This window comes from Lepisosteus oculatus, chromosome 8 (assembly GCF_040954835.1).
Source record: "Lepisosteus oculatus isolate fLepOcu1 chromosome 8, fLepOcu1.hap2, whole genome shotgun sequence".
Classification (NCBI taxonomy): Eukaryota; Metazoa; Chordata; class Actinopteri; order Semionotiformes; family Lepisosteidae; genus Lepisosteus; species Lepisosteus oculatus.
The window spans coordinates 51,052,553-51,075,662 of record NC_090703.1 but is presented as its reverse complement, the minus strand read 5'-3'; the positions used below and the strand labels follow the sequence as shown (position 1 = coordinate 51,075,662).

Genomic DNA, 23,110 nt, shown 5'->3' with positions numbered 1-23,110 from the left:
GGTATTCTGCTCTGTACATCAAACCCCTCATCAGGTATATGCAAATACATAAAAATAAATCATATTTTGTACATGGTAGTTAGTGGCTTTGTGAAAATAATTGCTTTTCAAGCTAATGGAATATAATCATGATAAAGGAAAATGGGTAACAAGAAGAGGACTTTTTCCTTCATCATAACCAAGACTAAAAGGCCATTGTCTGAGGGTACAGTAGGCAAACAATCAACTGTCATGTATTCCACAAGGGGGCAGTGTTTAGCTGCACACTGAGCACTATGCAAAGATGCCTAAAATATGTCTTGATAACCTTTCTAATTATAGGCCAGCAGGCTGAGAGTTGCAGCCAGACTCTGGAGTAAAATTGTTTCATCATTCACTCCAGAGTTTATCTCAGCTTTCTATGAAAGGGGGGCTACTGTGTGTTTGATGGACCTTTGTGATACACTGGGACAGATCAAGCCACTGAAGTCAACATTTTAAATATATCTTCTCTCCACAGCACACAGCACACTCCTGAAACCTTATCACAGCCCAAAGACCTACTTCAGCTAATGAAGCACTTGGAAAACACGACAGCCTAATTTATTTTTTTCAAAATCAAGAGATTGGGCGATTGAGATTGAATTGTACTTGGCTGCTTTTCCTTGTTTGTTGGACTGATTGGATTTGATGCCTGGAAAACTGAAATGCTGAACAGCATCATGTATATTTCCTTAGCCCTGGTTCTGAACGCATGGCTGAGGCTCAGGGACAGGGTTTGCACATCCAGCCTGGATCGGGCAAGCGCCCAAACATTCATAATTGTTATGAAAAGTCAACATGCGATGGAGCAAAATTTGTGCATCAGCAAAAAACCCTAATGCCCTGATCTTACACAACTAATTACAATGGCTGGTACTTGCTTTTGTTTAATGAGGTGGCATAACAGAGCACTGCTCACTGATGTGGAAATACTCCAGTGTCCCGGAACTGATCCGAGAGCAGCCAGCTCCTCTCTGGAGTAAAATCAGTACAAAGTAAAAAAAAAATCAGCCACGTAGAAAAGGGGACATTCCTTGTTACTCCTAGCTAATGTGTGTAAAAAAACACAGCAGTCTCAGTTTCACTTCGATCAGCCATGATTTGGAGTTGAATCAGCTTTATGATCTGGAGGCCCATTTCAGAAGATGTCACAGCAGATTTCGCAGCAGAACATGACCATGGTTGAAGCATTCATGTGAAATAACTGATCTTGCAGCTTCCGTCCGTGTCCAGGGAAAGCTCACTCAGAGAGTAGAGTTCACCCGGACACACGGATCGGGACTGAAGGCAGAGAACACTGGGTCAGGGAGAGTTCACCCGGACACACGGATCGGGACTGAAGGTAGAGAACACTGGGTCAGGGAGAGTTCACCCGGACACACGGATCGGGACTGAAGGCAGAGAACACTGGGTCAGGGAGAGTTCACCCAGACACACGGATCGGGACTGAAGGTAGAGAACACTGGGTCAGGGAGAGTTCACCCGGACACACGGATCGAACAGACCCACAGAGAAAGGAGTGAGAGAAAGGGAAAGGAGGCTGCGAGGGCTTACCATCATCTTCTCAAAGAGGTCAACGATCTCCTTCTCCGACAGGCTCATGGAGCGATCGTCAAAGAGAGGCTGGGGGAGAGGCATCTCGCCCACGGAGGACTGGGAGTCTATGGGGTGCTGGATGAGAGGTTTCTCCCGCTTCATCCCTGACTTCCGAAAACTGGTGATCCTGTCACGCTGGAAAGCAAGAGGAAGAGAGGACTACGGATGATTGCTGAACACCGCAAAAGCATAACCACACTCTGCATTTTTAGGTAGTCTGGCTAGTTACTGTTTTACACACCTAACACCTCAGAAAAATGTCATGTACCAAAGATAAACAAAAGATTAGCTATTAACTTTAAAGGCCCGCTTAATGAAATCTGCAACCTCTGTATCCATTCATACAGATCTTGCAGTTTGACTCTCTGTATAATGTATAAAGATCATGACAGTCTACTAAATCAAAAATAATACCTGTCCCTCAAGGAGCCTAACAGTGGAAAAAAGGTATATAAATCTTTATCAAAATTATATCCCTGCTTGCCATGAAACATGAAGCGAACTCAGATGCAACCCCGTGTTGCAAAAAAACAGTGCCCTTAATTAGTAGCAATGACTTCTCGATACCTGGCCGTTTTCTTCAGCATCATCATTTTGCTTATTTCCACTATTAACTACGAGGCACTTGCCTGATGCCCAGATTAACTTCAGCCTAACCTAATGAGTGAACTTGAGCAAATCGAGTCAGACCCAGCAGGTGCTACTGATCCGCGATCAAAGAAGGATCACTTTTAGCTTTTTTTTTTAAAAAAGGTAACAAAGTAAACTTATGGTACAAAAAATCAACCTTTTGCATGCTGTAGTACAGATGCTCCAGGGTCATTAATGTACTTCAAATTAAGCTTGGATTTCTCACAGCTTTCTCCAAGCTCGTCTATTTAAATTAAGCCCATTTGAGAGCTAATGCCAATGATGGAAGTTTAAAGAGGGGAAAATGGCTTTTGGCATCTCCTTCCGTTAACTTACCTGTGGTGCAGCCAGCAAGAGAGCACACGGCAGTTTCAAAACCACTGCCAGAGAACTGAACTTGCTTTTGTCTCACGAGCAAGATCAGAAACAGACAATAAACAAGCCAGCCAACAAATCGTTCTGCTGCTGGAGAGCTTCCGTATTCATCAAGTCGCAAGGAGCTGATGAATACAAAGCAAATTATCCACACAGAGCGGGAAAGCAAATATTGGACAGTACAATGAAGTGAGTGGAAGCTTAAGTGTTACTCGGCAGCTACGGGACTGTCGATTGCACACTGAAGACAAACAGAAATGCAGGCACAGCATTTCTCACTTGGTCAGAGAAAGCTCCAAAATCCATGCGATGTCACTGTTAGAGCTGATCAATGAAATGGGAGAATGGATCATGCTTTCTGGAGGAATGTGCATTCAGGTGAAATGTAGATAAGGATGACAAGTTAGAATAACACACTGACAGTGATGCAAATATTTGTGGATATCTAAATGGAATAATTAATGTATTTAAATGACCTCGAAGCATGTTTTAAAAAAGTCAAGACCCTTTCCATTCCTGTCTCCAGTGACCACTGCCCTACAGTGGAAGAGTAACTATACTGAACTAATTTACTGAACTGAGAACCTAAAGATGTTAATTTGGAAAGAGTTGTATTCAAACGTTTTTTAACAAACTTGCTTAAAAATTGTTGAGCATTTAAACATCCACAAATATTCCGAATTCAAACAAGAACTCCCATGCATCTGAATTACTGAAGAGAAGAAAATAAAACTGAAAAAAATCATTACAATACAAAACTGGGAAAACCTTACCACATCATCAGCCAAAGTTTTTATGTGTATGTTCTGCAGAAGGGAAGGGACATTAAACAAATGAGATCCAACTTAAAAAAAAGAAATTTACAAGATGAGTAAGTGCTCTTGTGTGTATTATCCCTATACACACAAATATACACAAAAAAAAACAAAAAAACATGCAAAAAGAATAGATAAGCCCTTATTCCCAAGGTCCACTTCATACCTCAGTGATATACGGGGTATATAACAAGGATAACAGGTGATAAAAAGTACCTTTCAGCCACACAAAAGGATTTTTCTACAAGTGGGTAAAAAGATCCCTGTATGTTAAGCATTTAAGTGATTGAATGACATAATCCTCAACAGACAGTCCACAACAACAGATGATAAGGAAACGGAAAAACAAAATAATGCACAAGGATTAGGTTTTCATTGAAAAAAGATGTCAAATTAATTTATTTTTGCCCTCTCCGATATGCATGTTTGATCAGAACATCTAAGGTTATCATCCATTCATAACTGTAGACAACATTCCATCTGGGGTCACCATTATATTAAACAAGGTGAAACACTCCACCATCTAGTGGTGATGATCGTGGCTTACATCTTTCAACATCTCAGCTCTGGAACAAGGCGTCTGCAGCATTTCAGCACCTCAAAAATGTCACACAACCACATCCACCTTAATGTATTCCCCATCCGAGAGCAGAGTGCAGAGGCACAGATCACATCGAGCAGTCACAATCTTCTGAAAAAAGCCGAAGGAGTTGAAAATAATCGTATCTTGGTCGCGCCTAACGGACTGCTAGGCAGTAGCTCTTTACTCACGGCAACATATGATAAACACCCAGTAAGCAACCTGTCTAAATGGTTTAATAAATCAATCAAGAAAAATATAAGGAGAGGAAAAGATTTTAACAAAATGATTAAAAAGAAACAGGGGCCATTTAAACGGAAAAAGTACAATGAATTGCAAGCATGTTAAAAAAGGAAATTATTAGAAAGCCAGAAGAGATTAAAAGAATATTGTAAAGGAGACAAAAGTATTTTTAGTATTACAGTATTTAGTAAAGAACAGTATAGCATAAAATGAAGGCACACTACAATAATGGTCAACCTTTAGAAACTAAGGGAAATTGTTGATGGGTTAAATGACAACATATCTCAGTCACAGGTAAGATTTTTCTACTAGCTAGTAAAAAGATCCCTGTTTGTTTAGACTTGAAGAAAGACAATATTCCATATTAACTTATATTAGCACAGAAGTGTTACACATACTAGAAGCACTCCAGGGCTTGGTAGCATTCTCCAATAGCACTTAAGGTAACAAAGACATATTATTCACAGCCTGTTAGCAAATCTCATCCAGCGGTCACTCAAGACAGGTGTAATGCCCAATGACTGGAAAACTCCTAACACAGCACCCACACATACAAAGGGTGACAGCTTTATGGGATGGAAAGCTATGGAAATTATCATTAGTACTAAGCTAGAAAATCATCTATGTACAGTAGCAACAGGATTCTAGGGGATGGTCTATGTGCACTGTGAAAAGGGAAATCTTGTTATCATGTTAGAATTCTTTGAACAAGTAACAGAATACAAATAGAGATTTTTGTATTGTATACTGTATTTAGACTTTCAGAAGATCTTTCATCTAATTCCTTATATGAGAATAATTTTCAAATTTCAGATGCTGATGCTGAAATTTCTGTGACCTACAGAAAGTACAAGCACAGGCAGACATCCAGGTTTTATAATAAGTGGAGTACCACAAGGACCTGTATTAGGAAACTGCTCTTCCTAAATTATGTTGGTGATCTATACTTTAGCATGGTCAGTCAATCAGAGTGCACTGTAAAAGCAGCAAAGAAAATTCAAATAAACTTTGACAGTACAACAATGGGAAAACAAGTGGCAGATGATGTTATAATGTACACAAGTACTGCATGCTGGCAGAAAAAGCAAACTATAGATAAGAAAGGAACACTGAGCTTGCAGAAGCTAGTAAAAGACTAAGGTGATTATGCTGATACATCATTTATATTGCATCTTCAAGATAGCGTGTAGAACCAGTAAAAAGGCACACAATGCTGGATATACAGTTAAGTATAGAATTCAAACCCTTGGATATTATTTATATTTAAAATATATTGTTAAAATGCATTTAGAATACAGCGTACCATTTTGATTCTGGCTTTTGTCCTGTTATGTATATAATAGACCCCCTAAGTACATGTTATTTCACTCATTCATGTTTACTAAATGGTCTTGTTAAACGCAAAAAGATAAGAAAGAAAGGCTTCAAACAAGAGGCACCTTTTCAGACCATCTTGCTGATCTGGCTGCTAGTAGCAGGGAATACATTTTCTTTAATTCCTTGAAAAGGTGTGCACTGAGAAAGTTTGTTCAGCGTCTTTTTATATTATACATCTAATCTTTGAAGAACACCTGACTTAATTACTTTAAAGTAAAAAGAGGACTAAAAAATAGTCTTGCATTACATGATAAAATTAATCAAAAACAATAAAAGGTAAGAGAGATAGTTATACGAGCAGGGATAATTGTAACTGCTAATGAAACATATGCCTGTGAGTAGACAATGCCATCCAAACGCCTTAGCTTTGCTTAAAGTATGTTTTAAGGGCTCCTCATGCAGATGTTGATTTTTTCCCCATTGTCTTGAAAGACAAAGCATACTTTTCAAAGGTATGTCACTTTACTGTTGCTCGTAATTTGTAAGATGTTGCACACAGAAAAATATCCATTGCACCATATGTTGCTTTACACTATAAAGTGCTAATGAGCTTAAATTCAGCAAGTTGTAGACATCAAACTGGCTTCCTGCAGTTATATTCGCCATGTGTCTAATATAAGGCTATTGCTCATAGTCTTAGGAATGGCTGGAAACCTCTTAGAACAGTGCCTCTCCCACTGATCTCAAGGCCATAATGCCTCTCTGTGTGGCTGCAGAATAAAATCATCAGACATTTAAGCTGCCAAATCAATTTTCTTGTCTCTGCTACAGCATGCCTTTGAGGTATCCGAGTTCTAAGCTATGGCTGTTAAATGCTGCACATGGGCTCAATGATACAGCACAGCTCCTGAATCTCATTATGACAGCTCCTAAGGGAAGCTCTCAAAATAGTCCAGACTATCAAGGGAAGGCAACACCAAAGCTGCTCCTATACCACCAAAAATATGAAATGATATATATTCTTTACTTATTTCTATCTTATACATTTTGGGAAAAAGAATGGGTCAATAAATCACCATTGCTCCTGGCTTAGCGACAGGCATCACTTGTCTTGATTACTGCCCAGTCCTCCTCCAGAAGCTGAATTCTTACAGGGCTGTGGAGCAGACCCCTCTCCCCTCCTCAGGGGGGTCTGTTTCTGTGAGAATCAGTTTACGTCTTTGTTTGGCAAAGTGGATTCAGCGATGGCAGCTGTTCCTGGGTGTGAGCTCAGAGAGAGCTCCTTTCAGTGCCAGTCCACTAGCATTTCTGCAACCAGTGGAGCAACATTCATCATCTTTATGCCTTTCTTTGTTATTACTGTACGTTATTAAGCTTTCAAGACATTTCCCAATTATCTATTATATTATCTTCTATATACTGAAGAATTACATTCTACAAATTATGTGAACTATTGTAATATACATAATGATATATGAATATTAAAACAATATCAAAACTCCAAATTTTAATTAAAGAAACAGCTGGGACCCAAAACCACTAACTGCCAAAAAATTACAATTACATTTTATTGCACTTAGTTCATTATATAACCTAAACTGAAACCATGTGATAAAATTAAACATACATAACTACAGTGCTTTTCACAGGTTTTTAGGCATCAGAACAGTGCTTGCTGTTAGTCTAACTGCTTCAGTAACATTATTAAAGTAAGATAAGAAAGATTTCATTTCCTTCACAAATTACAAATATGAACAAATCATCTGAGTGTATAAAGTGACAAATTTGTTTTGACTCTCTATGGTATGCCTCTGCTCTGATGGTAATGTAATTTCGTACAAAACTGATCTGAAATTAATAGAGGCCTATAAAATTCTGCGACTGACTTATAGACATTTCACATCTGAAAATCGTGTCTAATAAAATGATTTCATGTGCCCTTATATAATCAAAAGAAGATTGAACTGCTTTCATGTCAAATAAAATCAGACAAGTTTTATTCTCTCCTATGATGATAAAGCAGTTTCATAAAATAAAATACATGACCTAAATAAGCAGAGATAAGGATGCTATTATCCCTCAGCATTTGGCATTTTGTAGCTAAGGTTATGATAGTGACAGTACTCTTAACTATAAATGTATGTGTATGTCTTTTGAATAAATATTAAAAAATGGATTATTTGATGTTGAATAAAATAAATGAAATATGTATCTTTTAAAACTGTAACACAAAAGGATTTTTGTCTCTCTTCTTTTTCTGACAATTTCCAGGTACCTATACTGTATGTTGAAGAAAAATATCACATCACTACACAATTTGTGGTTTCGGCCAGTAGTTTCCCTCCCCAGAGCTGGTGACCGGCGATGCTGATCAATGCCTTTAATCGATCTGCTTGTGTGTTCAGTTTTTTTTTACCCTTTTCTGCTTTCTGCAGTCCTAGGTTTCAGAAATACTCTGTGTCAAGAGTGTTGCTCCATCACTTTGGGATACAAAATCTCACCTCGGAAGAAGTGATTAAAAACATCTTGCTTCCTTATTTCCGTATAAACACTCTTAATAATGTTTCCGACAGACACAGGTGGGGAAGACCGTTGATCAGACACTCCCAGTTCTCTTCTGCAGAGAGCCGACTGCTCCCGTTTCAGCCCCCACGGGCTGCACTCGGACACCACTCTGCATCTTCTGAATACGTGTAAAACATGCCTCACACAGAACATTCAAACCCATCAGACTGTCATTAGGAACCGGGCTGGAACAAAAACAAACCACCGCAGGACCAGAGCTGGAAACCACCAGTTTAGAGCAGCTCCAAAGATAAACGCTTTAAGCTGGGGAAATCTCTAGTTTTGCTAGAATAGTTTTAGTATTCACACCGTGAATCATTACTTCTCCTGTGTTGCGAAAGAACAAACATGCACTTTTCGTTTCGTTGTTACTTAGAATAAACAATATTTTACGTTATCCTAAAGTAGGCTGAAGTGACGTTTGTGTGCATTCATATTCTTATTGGAAAAAATGGTATTTCCAGGATTTAAAGTGTGTACAATTTCCCTTACAAATTTGACTTCAACAAAAAACATACGTAAAATCACAAAGTTCTACTTGTTTTTACTGAAAGAACATTGGCATCTGACAGGTGTATGTTGTACTAGTTCAGAAACCATTTTCACTTCATGAATATTTAACAAACATTTTAGAAATTGACTTACGCATTATTTCTTAGCAATTAATAAGAAAATGAAAAATGTCGACTGATTCATTGTGGGTTTGTAAGTGATAATTTTTTATTTACCACAAATTTTTTTATTTGAAAAAATAACTGAGAATTACTGAGAACATGATAATAGTTAAGGGATTTAGGTCAAGGTGTATGATTTTTTTTTTATACACCAAGTCAAAAGATTGTTCCTAAGCCATTTAGGGAGGTATAATTAATAATTGCTTACACTTATATAGCGCTTTTCTGGACACTCCACTCAAAGTGGTTTACAGGTAATGGGGATCCCCTCCACCACCACCAATGTGGGCTATATCACAAGATGACACTGCAGCAGGTACACACATGGATAAACTCTATTATGACAGCATAAAGGCAACTCAGGAACTGAGATAGGGCTGTGCTAAGTGAAAGTTAATGTGCCACAGGAGGCACTGCAATGTATAGCTATTACAAAGCCAGAATAAACTCTTTCTTTAATAGAGGTATTCTTCCCTTATTAACTGAAGTCATCTATGGGTGCACTTAACATCTGTATCTACATTAACTGCAAAGATCTTTAAATGTTTCCTATAGCACACCTTAAAATTGGCAGTGTCTCAGGGGGCTTTCTCACCTGCCTGTCTAAATTCTTTTTGGAATAACATTAATTTCAGAAAAGATCAGGAGCCCATAAAGAACCCTGAGGCACACCTTCCGAAAAAAGGTTCAAGTGAAACGTGCTGCTTGTATGATACCCTCAGGCGCAGTCATCTGAATTCTACAGAAGCTATAGTCTTGTTGACTGTTATAATTACATAGGTGTAATTGTTACGGCTATTGGAAGTGACCATCGAAGTGTCTTAAGAATCTAGAGATAATAATTAACACTTACAGTGTTTTACAGTTTACAGTTCATTTACATTTACAGTTCTCGGGAGCTTCAAAGCAAGAGAATGTAAGAGGATCCGAGTCACATCGATCAAAGGCATCTCTGGTATGCCTTGGTTAATTAAGTTCTGGGTAAAGGATTCAGGGTCATCAACAGTCCAGGAATACGGGAAAAATGACAGGTGGATAGACAAAATGGAGAACATGGAAAAAGAGAGAAGGAGCAGGAAGAGAAGAATACAAGAAAAATGCTCATGTCAGATGAGAGGTCGTTGTCCAGATCATCACAAATGGCCAGATTCAGGTGTTTGGGAACCTGACAAAGGTTCCCTTAACAAAGGGAATTCTGTTCTCTTTAAGAATCTCTGATTTCTCGTATAAAGAAGTTATAGGTTGAAAACGACCTCTCCTGGTTACTGGGAACATTTTTGGAATAGAGAGATGGGTTTCCCATTCATTTTGCAGCATCTGGGTTTATAGTGACCTTTAATTCTAGGCTGTATTCTGTTTTTAAGCAGGAGGCAGACTTATCTCTCTTGTTCGCCTATGTAGGTGTCATACAGGATTTTGAATACTTGAAAGCGGTCTGGGATTTCTGGTCGGTCAGGACACCTTGTTTTTAAATAAGGTAACTTGTACGTTGTAAGTTTATGTTGTCTGCTGTTTAGTGTGTCATTTTCATTATTAATAAATATTTGATTAACCCAGTGTGGCAGATTTACTACTAACTTACCAATATATCAATATATCATCGCAGCCCTGTGGCAAGAAGATCTGCTCAAACTCTCTGAATTGTCTAGCACTGAGGGCGATGACAGACTGACTATTACAGCAAAACCATATTATCCTTCCATGTAACATCTGACTCTCAAAACTGCATGATATTCTCCAACCTGCTGTGTGTGCATCTGAAAGTTTCTAATCACTGTGATATCATTCTGCTTCCATGGGTCTGGAAGCACCATCAGGTGTAACTTCCTTTCTCCCTCCTGAGGGCGAGCATTCATTTCGCTTAAAGTCTGTGGAAAATTTCCAAGGCACAGACAGCAGCACAAATTAAGACGGAATAAGACCTGACACCTGGTAAACACATTTTGCAAGGGAATGATTTCTTGGTCACTGTGCTGCTAAGTCCCTACTCCAGAGACCCTCTCAAACAAACGCAGTTGTTCACACATTTTCCCGTCTTTAATTAACCATGGTCATTTCATTTTAAAAAAGCAAAGCAACCTAAGTGACAGATATTTTGCTCAATGCGAATAGCTCAAAAATGAAAATTAAAAAAAAACAGATCAAAATGATTCTTACAAAATTAAACCCCAGTCACAGAATTTTAAACAGTGAATCCAGACCAATGCCTGTGACTACCACATGCTGCTGTACCAGCATTGCCACTAGGGGGCAGATTACAGACTGCATTCACGCTGAACGTCTGCGAATTAAGAGATACAGACGCACAGACTGCATCTTCAATAAAAAAAAAACAGGCATCCCACAAGTTAAGAGACAGTACCGTATTAAAGACATAACAATCACCATAAACATATATGTATTTCATACAAAATGTATGGTACTTGAAAGTCCTTTATAGATTAATATCAGAACCCATATACTGTAGGACTCGTGAGAATTTTGAAGAAACTGCCCAGCCATTTTTTTTAAGAAGTTGATATCCTAGCTTCTTTCAGGAAACTGCTGGATGAGATGCTCAGATCAATTGACTACTTACTGCTAAAAAGCTAAATGTGCTGAATGGCCTTGTTTCATTTATAAATGTCCTTATGTTCCTGTGGACTAACCTTGTTTGCAGCTCTATGGAGTTAGCCAAGCCAATATAGATTAGTACTGTACTAATTACCCAGGTACTGCAGAGGAGTCCTGCAGGCAGTGGTGTAGTTCTGCTTTTGTTGCATGTAAATTACAGAAAATGCAGATTTCACATTCAGGCTCCCTAACATGGCTACAACCAGAGCTTTAGGTGATTCTACGTGAATTAATTCTAAAGCCATTTTGCTGGAGACCGCAGCTCACTTTCACCTCTCTGTGTTCTTGCACTGACAGGTAGAATTGCCAGCAGATAAAGCAACAACTATCAAAGTAAAAACTGCACCTAAATCACACACCAGGAAATCCAAATTAGCTTTATGTGGTTAGAATTAATGGCAGACAAAAGATACATTCTTGCATAGATTTTTGGCAACAAAGACCCTGCAACCATGTGCTGCAAACAATTATTGGCAAACTCTTGTTGACAATGTGTGAACACATGACAACCAGATACACCAACTGTTCCAATCCACTTTGGTCCCAATTAATTTGAACATCTCAAAACATTTTTGAGTAAAAAAAAAGTGAAAAATGGAGACTTCCTCCCTAATTACAATGGCTCTTCTGAATTTACAGATCCAACATTTCAACTGTTTATGTACTAATACACATGCCACAGCAAAATAAACTGGATTAAAATCCAACAAAAGTGTCTAATGGAATGAAAAAGTTATATAAATCTTTAAACGTTATCAAAATTTGACATACATATAAAGCAAATCTATTTGCTTTTTGCCAAAGCTTGTTATTAGCTAGTTAAAGCTTTAACAGACATTTTCATTCCAATAGTACAGTGTTAACTGTAATTCTCCATTTGTGTAACCATAAAAACAAACAGAAAACAAACAAAGCCATTTATACTATAACACTACAGCACAATCGGAGGAAAAACTGCTAAAGCTCAAATGGGGCTAGAGGCTAACAGCTATTTCTTTCCACAGCTACTGGAGGTAAAGACATTTATTCAACAGGTCACATTCAGTCAACAGGTTGCTGTGCATCTCTGGCTGCTTTTGTGTCTTGACCAGGTTGCCGAAAGGAAACAGGACACAGATGATAAAAAGATGCTGAATAGGACCCAAGGCCTCACAAAAGCAAATTCGCAGACTCAGTGGCAGCAGCCAGCAGTGGCAAAGGTTGGCACCAAGAGGCTGAAATCAGATTGGCATGGATCGAAACACACACAGACTTTCATTCTCCGTGTTTTCAACAGCACGCCTCTCTGAAACTGAAAAGCGGAATTTTGTGCTTCATTCCCTCCAAACAGAATATGCTCGTTTTAATTCATTAGCTACATAATTAGGGTGAGCCGTGGGTTGGGAAGCATCCGCTTCATTAGTTAATAACCCCAGTTAATGTCCTCAGCAGATAAGATGAGTAAAGACGCTGGAACGCCAAGAAATCTACCAAAGAAAAGCAAAGAAACAAAAATAGCATCTCGGCTGCTACCGCCTTGGAGAGGGAGTCAGGTGTATTGGCTCCATCGCTGTGTGTGACTTTTAATCCACTGCATTTCGCATGAATACTTGTGATTGGTAACTGCAGTGCAAGTGCTTAGTTTTCTTTCTTTACTCATTGTCTTATCTCTGTTCACGTCCACTTAAGCAAATAAAAAAAGTTACGAACAAGAGGAGGCCATTCAATGATGATGATGTGAGCTACCTAATGAGCAGTTATCATTCCCAGGATCTCATCCAGCCATTTCTTTAAAGAATCCAGGGTATCGGCTTCAACAACAAGGCTGGGTAGCTTTATCCCAGCTCCCACCACCCTTTGTTTGAACTGGACTTCCATTTAGCTTCCACTTGTATCCTCTGGCTAGCGTAACAAAAAAAGTCATTAAAAATAAAACAATAAAACACAAGACAAGTAAAGACAGTCTTGCAGGAATCTTCCACAGCCTCAGCAGTACCTCTTGCCATTGAAAAATCTGAAAGCCAGACGCCAGATGTTCGATCAGGAAGAAGATTTTCATCCAAGTTTCACCAAAAGATGAGCAACAAGGAGGGGCCTGCTGTAAACACAGAAAACCCTCCAGGACTGAAAGTGAAAAATAAGAGGCTCCACGCAGAATACAAAAAACCTATTTCTAATAGTCGATGAACCTTGGAACAAGCTGAGAAAGCAAGAATGTCTTCAAGAGAGCACTGCCCTATCCAATCTGCCTAAACATGAAGGTAATGTTGCATTGAATAAATAGGAGGAATGGATCTGGCAAACAATTTAATACTTAAAAAGATGAAAGCAGAATAAATGTCAAGTTCCATTTTTATACTTTTTTCCCCAAAAAGTACCTTCAAATTGTAAGCTTACTGCAGCAAACAATTCACATATCAAATCTGGACATGCACTTCCTGTGAAATCTCAGATCCCCTTCAAACCTTCCAGTTAAGACAACTACTTGCAATCTAAGCGTTAAATAAATACAATAAAGAGGCAGTAATTACATGTCTTTTTCTGTTGAAGTCCCACATGCAAATTATCCTTTTTTGTTACTAGACGGTTATGTTTTAAGTATTGATCTTCAATTAATCAAAAATGTTTAACTCACAAAGCACAATGCTTTCCTGCCAATAAACAGATTTACAGTAATAACTCTTCTCAGAAAGTACAAAAACGTGCAGCCTTGTTTTTCTCCTGCTTCCCACAATAAATGATTTTCCAACAGTAATGTCAGGATCAGTGCTTCAGAAAGTTACCTGATAGCCAACACTGATATTTGTTTTAAATTCATAGCTCGACTGGCAGAAAAGGTAACAAGTGCAGGGTTTTAGATGCAGGTTGCAGAATACAAAAAAGATGAACATTACATTTTCTAAACAGTGGGAAAACAAGGAAAAAAGGGGCACATTAGGATAGCCAGTGTGTATAAAAGTACTGAATTAAAATCAAGGGATGTTATGGCACAATTCTACAATGCACTAGTAAGAGCTTATTTTGAATATTGGGAACTATTTTGGTCAGCACACTACAAAAAAATGCCTTGGAATCAATCCAGAGAAGAGCAGCCTCATACATTCCCAGGATCAAAGGACCAGTTAAAAGAACCAAATCTTTTAAATCCCGAGAGGACAACGAGAGGACTCTATTCACGCATTCAAAATAACTAAAGGCACCGACAAGTTCAACTCAAACGATATAATCAGAATCAACAGGGAAACACAAACAAGAGGAAGGCACTTCTTTACACAAAGGGTTGTGGGGGTCGGGAAACATTCCCCAGCCATGTTGTTGAAGCTGATACACTGACTTCTCTGGATACTGGCTGGATGAGACCCTCAGATCAGTTGGGTCTTACCAAATACTGTACATGAGCCAGGGCAGCCCGCTCTCATGTGCAACCTTTCTTCTACTCTTAACTACTCTGATTGTCGGTCAATACTGAATCCCAGAGAACCAGGCAAAGATGAATGCATTCTTAGAAAACGAGTGCCGAGTTTGTGGATGAAATCCTAATTTCCTCTGTAATGTATTAATAGGCAATGTTATACTGCAGGGTATAATTTCGCAGAAGAAGACTGCTAGTGCATTAGAATTAGAGGTTTTTGAAACTGCAGAGGTTCAACAATTTAGACCGTTTTTCCCATTTGATGTTACATGTGTTTTTCATTATGACACATTACAGTGTTGAACTACGGAACAGGATTTGATAATCTGCTGTAAAACAGTACCTAGAGTTTTCAAAAGCAGGTTGCTTGCTTTTATCAAAAGCACTTAAACAGAATGTATAAGGACAATATCAAATCACAGGTCTTTGCTGCCTTCAGAATTGCAACATATAAAACCCTAAAATGAAATCGTGGTGTTGGTCAGTCTTGAAGCATAACCAGCTACTAAGCTTTGAAGAATTTTTCCACCCTGCACAGGCATCCATCCTGAAACATGCTATTTTCCCCCAAAAAGCGGGTCTGAGGCCAAGTCTCATAGGCTCCTGCAGGCTGTGCTGAACTGTACATGATGTGCTGTAGCCCCAAGCCCCCTGATCCTGGCTTCAGGCACTGCAGTCCCACTACAGCCATGCACCATCTTCAAAGGAGCACCAGCAAGTGAGTCCAGGATTATTTCACACAATAGCCATGCTTGGAGGGAATGTATTACAGTAAGTAACTGGCACCAAAGCAGATAAGTGAAAAAAAGATCTCCTGGGATCTAAACTCATCGTGTTCTAACATTGGCTTTCACATCCCCAGACAATAACACAGAAGACGACCAAGGGCCAATCAGCCCAAAGTACCCAGTTTGCTGGTAATTAGTATTTTATCACTCTCCCTTAATTTGATCCTTTTTTCATGCAAAGCCAAACTGCAACATCAAACAAACATTCAGTTACTTCAGGACACAGACAAAGTGCATCAAAGCGAGTGATCAGAGACTGATGTCCCCATCCACGGGTCTGGTGACGAATGAAAAGCAAGGGAATCCAGCCCAGGTCCTGGGAACCCCCACCCTCCACACAGCTGCTGGCTTCATTCCCACTGAGCTCTTACCTTAACAAAATCCTTAACTGAACTAAGGCATCGCTTGACCCGAACCAGCAAGTGTCATTTCTAATCGAAACGTTGCAGATCCAAATTCACTTAAGAAACAGATCGGCCACCACCAAAAAGATTAAGACTTGAAGATCCATGACTTAAAGTTAACTGAATTACAAAAAAGACTTGGGGGAAATGTGTGATATAATAATATAATTATATAAAATATAATTCTTCCCCGGACATGTAATGTACACTGTTTACCAGTAATTAACGAGGCGCTTAATATCACAGCTCTGCCTGATCTTGTGTAGGACTGTGTCTGCACATATTCACAGCCTATCCCCACAGTACAGCCCTTTATCTTAATTTGTGTTAAACCTCATCATTCTGACTCACTTGTGTTCATTCACCTGCACGTGTAATTAAACACACAGTGGTTTAGCACTTTTTCCAGCCTGGAACATAAACACATCTGTGCGCTAATGAATAAAAATGTTTTAACAAAAGCCGTTCTGTCATGTACAGCAGAGTCCCAGCTGAGAGTCCCAGAGTCTGCGATTCCCGTCTGATTTGAGGAAGGGCAAAAGACGGGGGGTCTGTTTTACTAGCGAGATGGCCAGAGCGCCCTGGCACCCCCAGTACAGCGGTCAGCCCCATCTTCTGCAGACAATGATGTCACCACTACAGCAGCATGCAACACACAGTACAGTGTGAAACACAGCAGGAATACACACCAGCCTCCAGTGATTACAACTCCTCTGAAAGCAAAAGAGTGCACTAGTTTCTGCAAACCAGTACTTAGCACAGTTTTAACTATGACAGAAATACTGATACAATTCTAACAAATATCTTATGTTAGATATTCCTGCCACTGTTGAATAAACACTGATAAGACTGAAAGCTAAACTTTCCACCACCCTGAATCTCGTTAAGTACCATTAAGAGAACAAGGCGAGTATAGTCTTGCCTTCCTTAGGTCTCATTTTCTCCAGATCACTTAGGCAGGAAACGATACAAATATGGCGTTTCATCTTTTTAACATTTTCCAGTAATAAGGTACTCATTTCTGAAGTCGCGGGTTTAAACGGCAAGTCAATTGTTCTCAAAAGGCTATATATGAAAAGACCATAAAAGAAAACTGCTCAAGAAAAACAAAACAGGATGCACACAGACTTAGTCTTGACTCACACAGAGTGAGACAAGTGAGCACAGACACACCCAGCCATGGGAGACCTGCTCCCTGCCGAACAGCCTGCTGAGGGTAAGAGGAGGTTTATCTTCCTCGGTGTGTAAACAGTATTCAGTACTATTTTTACGTCAGAACACAATTGCCTTTAAATGGTCACTGTATAATAAAACTCGCAAGAAAAAAATACTATTTTTGTTAGAATGAGGTCCTGGAGTATCTCTAAATTACATCAGCCTCTGACAGTTCCAAGAAACCCAGTATTGTTTACTTTACCCTAAAATAGAAATCTTCCAGAAACCTTTCAGTGTTGTCTGGGCTTGTGTTGTGACCCTCCTTCACTTTAAAGATCAAAGTTCACATGACAGCCTTATCAAATGAATGAGGACCCATTCTCCTGGCCCAAAGCTTATTGCTCTTTCTAGGTTTTAGCAAGGAATTGTTTTTTTACACAGACTCAGCAGAAGATTAAAATGACAAAGTAGCTTCATATACAATTCTAAAAGAAAAGAGATAAAATTCTCTTTAAAAATACCCAAAAGACATGCAGAGATGATTAACAAGACCTTAACAACAACCAAGAGCAGATGGCTGCATATATCAGGGCTTGTTCACGTCCTGTAATTGTAATAAACTTCAGCACACAGTCCAGGTGGGTCCTAAATGATCTATATTCCTTTCAGCAAGAAGGCTAATTGTCCCATGCATTGATCGCTCTCCCAGTATCTTTACCAAAGCAGTGCTTCAGTTTCCATTTTTGACCACAAGATGAACCTGTTTTAAACGAACTTTTACAGCAGAATCTACCTTATTTATCCCTTGAGAGATTTTAAACACTACAATTAGGTTCGCGCCTCAATCTTCATTCACTGAAGCTGAAACAATTCACATCTCTCAATCGGTCTTCCTAACTCTTACCCTTCAGTCCAGAGGTATTTCCTGTACTTTCCAGGGAAACAGGATCCTTATTACACTGTGGAGACAGGAAGGGAACACTCTTCCAGATGTCTCCAAATGAAAACATCATGCAAATTCATCACAATCTTTTGCAATTTGATTTCCACACTCCGTGCTGAATTCATGCTAAACCTTCTCTTTGCTTTCCTCATGCCTTCTACAAAAGGCGATACTGTAAAGAATTTTAACATCTCAATCAGTCCTAATAAAAAGCATTTCCTTTTCTATAATATAAATCTGTGCTGAAACAGTAAGAATTTCTTCTAACTTTTTAAAATATTCAAAGGACCTAACTGATTTCAAATGCAGGCCAAAATCTTGTATTACATTTTTGCGACAGTGCAGCACACATGAACCCTTTTGTAACAGACCTATGACGATGATATTATTTGACAAAACCCCTATTACCAGCCATTGGGAACATTCATTTTCACCAAACTATCACTTACTGATGTTTATTGCCACAGAAAATTGTTCATTGTTTGCAAAGCTTTGTCTTGCTCTCAGAATGTCAACTATTGTCAGAGGAAACGGTGTTAAATCATATCTGGATACACACAAGTGACAACAGTCACTGGCATGTTCTGCTCACTGTGAGAAAAAAAGAAAATGAATTCCAAAAGGCAGATATGTGTAATATGTTTGAAACATATAAGGTATTGGTGCAAAAAGTTTTTTTTCATATTATGTGGTATCATTTTAATTTTAATTGTCAGATTTATTTTAGGACATCTTTTAGGGTTATCCTAAAACCAGTGTTCGTCAAGTGCGATTCCCAATAAAGACCCAAAACCAGCGAGAGGAAAAGAAGCAAGAAAAGGCAAGTTTGTTGAAACGTGAGATGAGATCTGAACATTTCTATAGAGTACACTGTACTACAATTTGTAGAAAAAAAGGAAGCTTTTTCCATTAATGGCTCAGAAGTTCATTTAAATGATGATGTCAACTCTAATGGCTCTTTTTATCAAACAGTGACAAACACATTCTTCAGAACTTCCTTTCCTCACTTCCTGTCAGCAGTGAAACAGCCAATTGTGGAAAATTTCCTCATTTCAAACCACACAGATCCCAGCAGCTATGGGGTATTGTCATAACGGTAACTGGCAACAATTAGTATGTTAAAAGAAGATATTTTACTTAGATTTCTTCATACACTAGAGCCCCTGCAGGACCTTACTGTATTAATAAAGCACACCAGTCAAACTGCACCATTTTCAAACGCATTGAAACTTCACTTGAGCACATCGAGACCCCAGGGACCCATTCGAGCTGCCTGCATACTTCCTCAGTCCTTTCCATGAACTCTCTGGCCACTTCAGCCGAGTTGTGTGACACAATTATGTAGGTTAAGCTCATCTGTAAATCCTCTAGGGTTACATCTTAAAGTCCTAATATGGGAGGGCATTTTCTTGCCTATATACAGTCCATAAAGAGCTGAGTATAGTCTGTTGGTTTACCGTGTGGCAGCAATTAATCTCAATAACCTGAAAAGTGTCTCATATTAACTGTACACACCTGACTTAAATAATCAATTAGCAGAAATACCATGTTTGTGATTTAGAAGTCAGAAGCCTCCAGTAATTTAGGATTTGCAAGTAATACATTATAAAATAAAACTATACTTCCACATAAGTTCAGCCCCTTAGTCATCTCTCTACTGCAAAAATTTGATATAGTATGCATAATTCACGAGCTCCATCAACTATTCATATTTGCAGATTTTATATGCTTGAAGAAGTAATGACAAAATAATCTGAAATTAATATAAATTGAGAACACTTTAATGCTAGCTACTGTTTAATGTGTGAATTTTCAGTATGCAATACATTACAGCATTTCCCATCCTCACATTTCTCATTAAAATGTAAATAATAACAAGGAAGAAACATCAGGCAATAGCTAATTTGCTGTTTACGCAAAGCAAAATTCACTTATACGTTAAACAAAAAACAGCTTTAATATATACGGAGATTTGACATTATGAGAAACAGTAAACAGAAAAGACCCACAGGCACAGAAAGAAAATGGAAAGAATTCTAGAAAATATTTGTATTTCTTACAAAAAAAAAACGACGTTACTAGGACTGAAACAGCTTCAAAACCTTTTTAATTTAGAATTTTTAAACAGGAATTTCAATTATAACATCCAACTAATCAGAAAACAGAAAACCGTAAACTATAGTTTATGTTAAAGATTTTAACCACAACATTTCTAGATAAAATTGAGATACAATTCTCACCCTATATTCACAACAAAATCTAAAAAACAAAATAACAATGCTAAAAAAATACACAATTAAATATGTTCAATAGTAGCATTTATAAATACTTGCAATACGATACACTCACTAAAACATTTAAGAAGCACGTTTTTATTGAAACAGTTCATAAATAAGTTTCCTAATGTAAAAATCAAGAGTATGAGAATGACAACAGCATAGTCTTACAAACATAAGACTCAGTAACGCATGATGTTTCTGTTCTTCCCGTTAAGAAATAATGGAGGTGAATTACTCTCTACATCACTCTTCCGAACAGTAGCGTCTACAGATCAAACGCTGCACTACAGGAAAAGATTAGTCAATAAACACAAACGTACAAAGGCTGGACGTCTAATATGATCGTGAGACATAAACTAAATATTAGGTTTTTGTTTTGCCCAGCTAAAACATTACGAAGAAGAGGAAATTCCTCATTAATGTAAGCGAACAATGTGGAAGATTAATATTGTCATTTAATTTAAACGTTCACTTCAGACCACATCACTTTGCTTCTCCAAACCAAATTCAATAAGTTAAAAGAAGGAGAAGGAACACAACTCTCCGTATTGCACTCCACCCCGATCCCACCCCCTCCAGGTGCAGGACAACAGGCTGCTGTGTGATCAGCGCAGGCCAGGCAGTGGATTTCAGCGGCAGTTACAACAGCACACCAGCATATTTGCAGGGGCTGTGCAGCCTTGTTCTGCCACATGTGAAATGCAAACACAAAGTTTACAACTGAACACCCATACGTCCCCCCTTTTTCTAACTGCTTCTTTCAATGCAGGGACGAGAGGGAGCCGGGACCTATCCCAGGACACGCTGGCACACACACTCACACCAGGACCAATTTTCCCAGAAGCCAACAAACCTACCAGTATGTCTTTGGGCTTTGGGAGGAAACCAGAGCTCCAGGGGGAAACCCACGTGAACAAGAGGAGAACGTACAAACTCCACACAGACAGCTGGAATTGAACCTGGGGCCGCAGCTCTTTGAGGCAGCAAAACCACTGCACCACTGCGCTACCCTTAAACCTGAATAAAATAATTAAAATTAAATAATTCAGTATTCTGTCTGACTACAATAACACTAGAAAGATGTGTAGGCCACCCGCACTGTGGATATGACTGCCTAACAAGCTCCAATCACTCTGCTGCAACACAAGCAGGACATTTTAGTCTAAAACCTCCTAAGCAGCACATCTGGAAAATTCGTTTTTCAGACAAAACTATAATGGAAATAATGAACTATATTTCTATTGTGCAATTTAACACTATTCATTGAGGGAGAGAAAACTTTGCTTTGACTTCAGCAGGAAGCATTTATGTTGAATATTCAACATACGCATATTGTACTTTCATTAGACACTTTAAAAGCGCTCTGTACAAAGCCCGTTCCAGGGCAGGGATCAATTCTCCAAGGTTCATGTGCTGAACACTTTTGGCCTCTCTGTAATTATTAAGCAGTAGTCTGCTTTAATTAAAATCATTAGGAGGAGGATGTTTTAATTAAATTTTGGAAGTACGTTATTCAAAATGTGACAACTGAGCCACCAACAGTCGAGTGCTTCATTAATAAGCCAGAGAATATCTGGGACCATTTGGATCCATTCAAAAGGTGAAAGCAGAATGCTGCCACATCAGGCCACACAAAACATGCTGTAACATGACCAAAAAAGCACTACATATTTTTTTATTTTCTTTCATATTTAGCTTTTTATTGCAGCTCAGATGCAGAAGTGAAACTCTGGACTGCCCTGCATACTTCTACACAATTTTGTCCAGAACAGAAAGTAAACATAAAACAGACTGGAGCTGAACCCTGTTTGTCTCTAAAGCAGTTGTTTCAAAGCTGACATCTTATAATTTCTCATACAAAACTAAAGATGGACATCTTTGCAACAACTGCCTCAGGTGAAGAGCCAACGAAGTATGAATTAGTGTTCTTTAGAAGGCTTGTGACATTCTCCCCCGACAATGTGCCATGTCTACAGCACCACAAATGGAACAAAACCACATGACATGAGACACATGATGTGAAATCATGTTTATTTTTATGCCTGGGCAACGTCTTCCGACTGAATCACATTTGGGATCAGTAGGCAACCATATGCTTCAGCCTATCAAAAAACTTGAGCTTGAAAAGTTCTACTGTTTATTATACTATAGGACTAGTTAAAAAACTTACATGTTTTTACGTTCTCAGTACAGATGCAAGAATGGTTTTGAAGAAAAAACGTTATTCAGTGCTTTCTACGTCAGTGTCTGTGGTGTGCCAACTTGTCTGGGCTGCATGACTACAATTAAAAAGAGCAGAGTACGGAGAACTACGGTGACCACAACATGTCATTCAGTGGAAACTATTTCCTGACTAAATTGAAAAAAAACATACTGTTTTAATTTATCCTTATGTCCAACCTGCAAAAATATATTTAAGTGTGTACCTGCACACTGGACTGAAATGTTAGAAAATGCCTCCTGGTATTCTTTACATTGCACCAATGCACGCAAGACAGCCACACACCTTCAAAGACAAAAAGCATGACTCATTATTGTTTCCTCCTGCGACACAATTGGATGTTATAAAACGATGTGTCTGCGAGGACAAACCACATTAAAAGTCATTTTCAGAGAAAATCAAGGTGTTACCAAGAAGGACTGCGTGCAAGCTTCACTCTAAAGTCTTCAAAAAAGCTACAAGAAAACCGACCTTCTTAACACCACTTGACAGAGAGACAT

The 23,110-nt window shown here is 38.7% G+C and overlaps 1 protein-coding gene across 9 annotated transcripts in view; it reads right to left on the bottom strand.

Moving 5' to 3' along the window:
* diaph2 (diaphanous-related formin 2) overlaps positions 1-23,110 on the bottom strand; it is a 491,250-nt gene that overhangs the window by 450,383 nt on the left and 17,757 nt on the right. For 8 of the 9 annotated variants that reach the window (XM_015351699.2, XM_015351694.2, XM_069193808.1 and 5 more), the window contains exons 3-4: positions 3,396-3,428; positions 1,576-1,752 (exon numbers count right to left, since the gene is read on the bottom strand). In XM_015351699.2, the coding sequence (XP_015207185.1) occupies positions 1,576-1,752; positions 3,396-3,428 (210 nt within the window). The remainder of the gene's footprint in view (positions 1-1,575; positions 1,753-3,395; positions 3,429-23,110) is intronic. The other variant, XM_015351700.2, reaches the window with a different exon arrangement.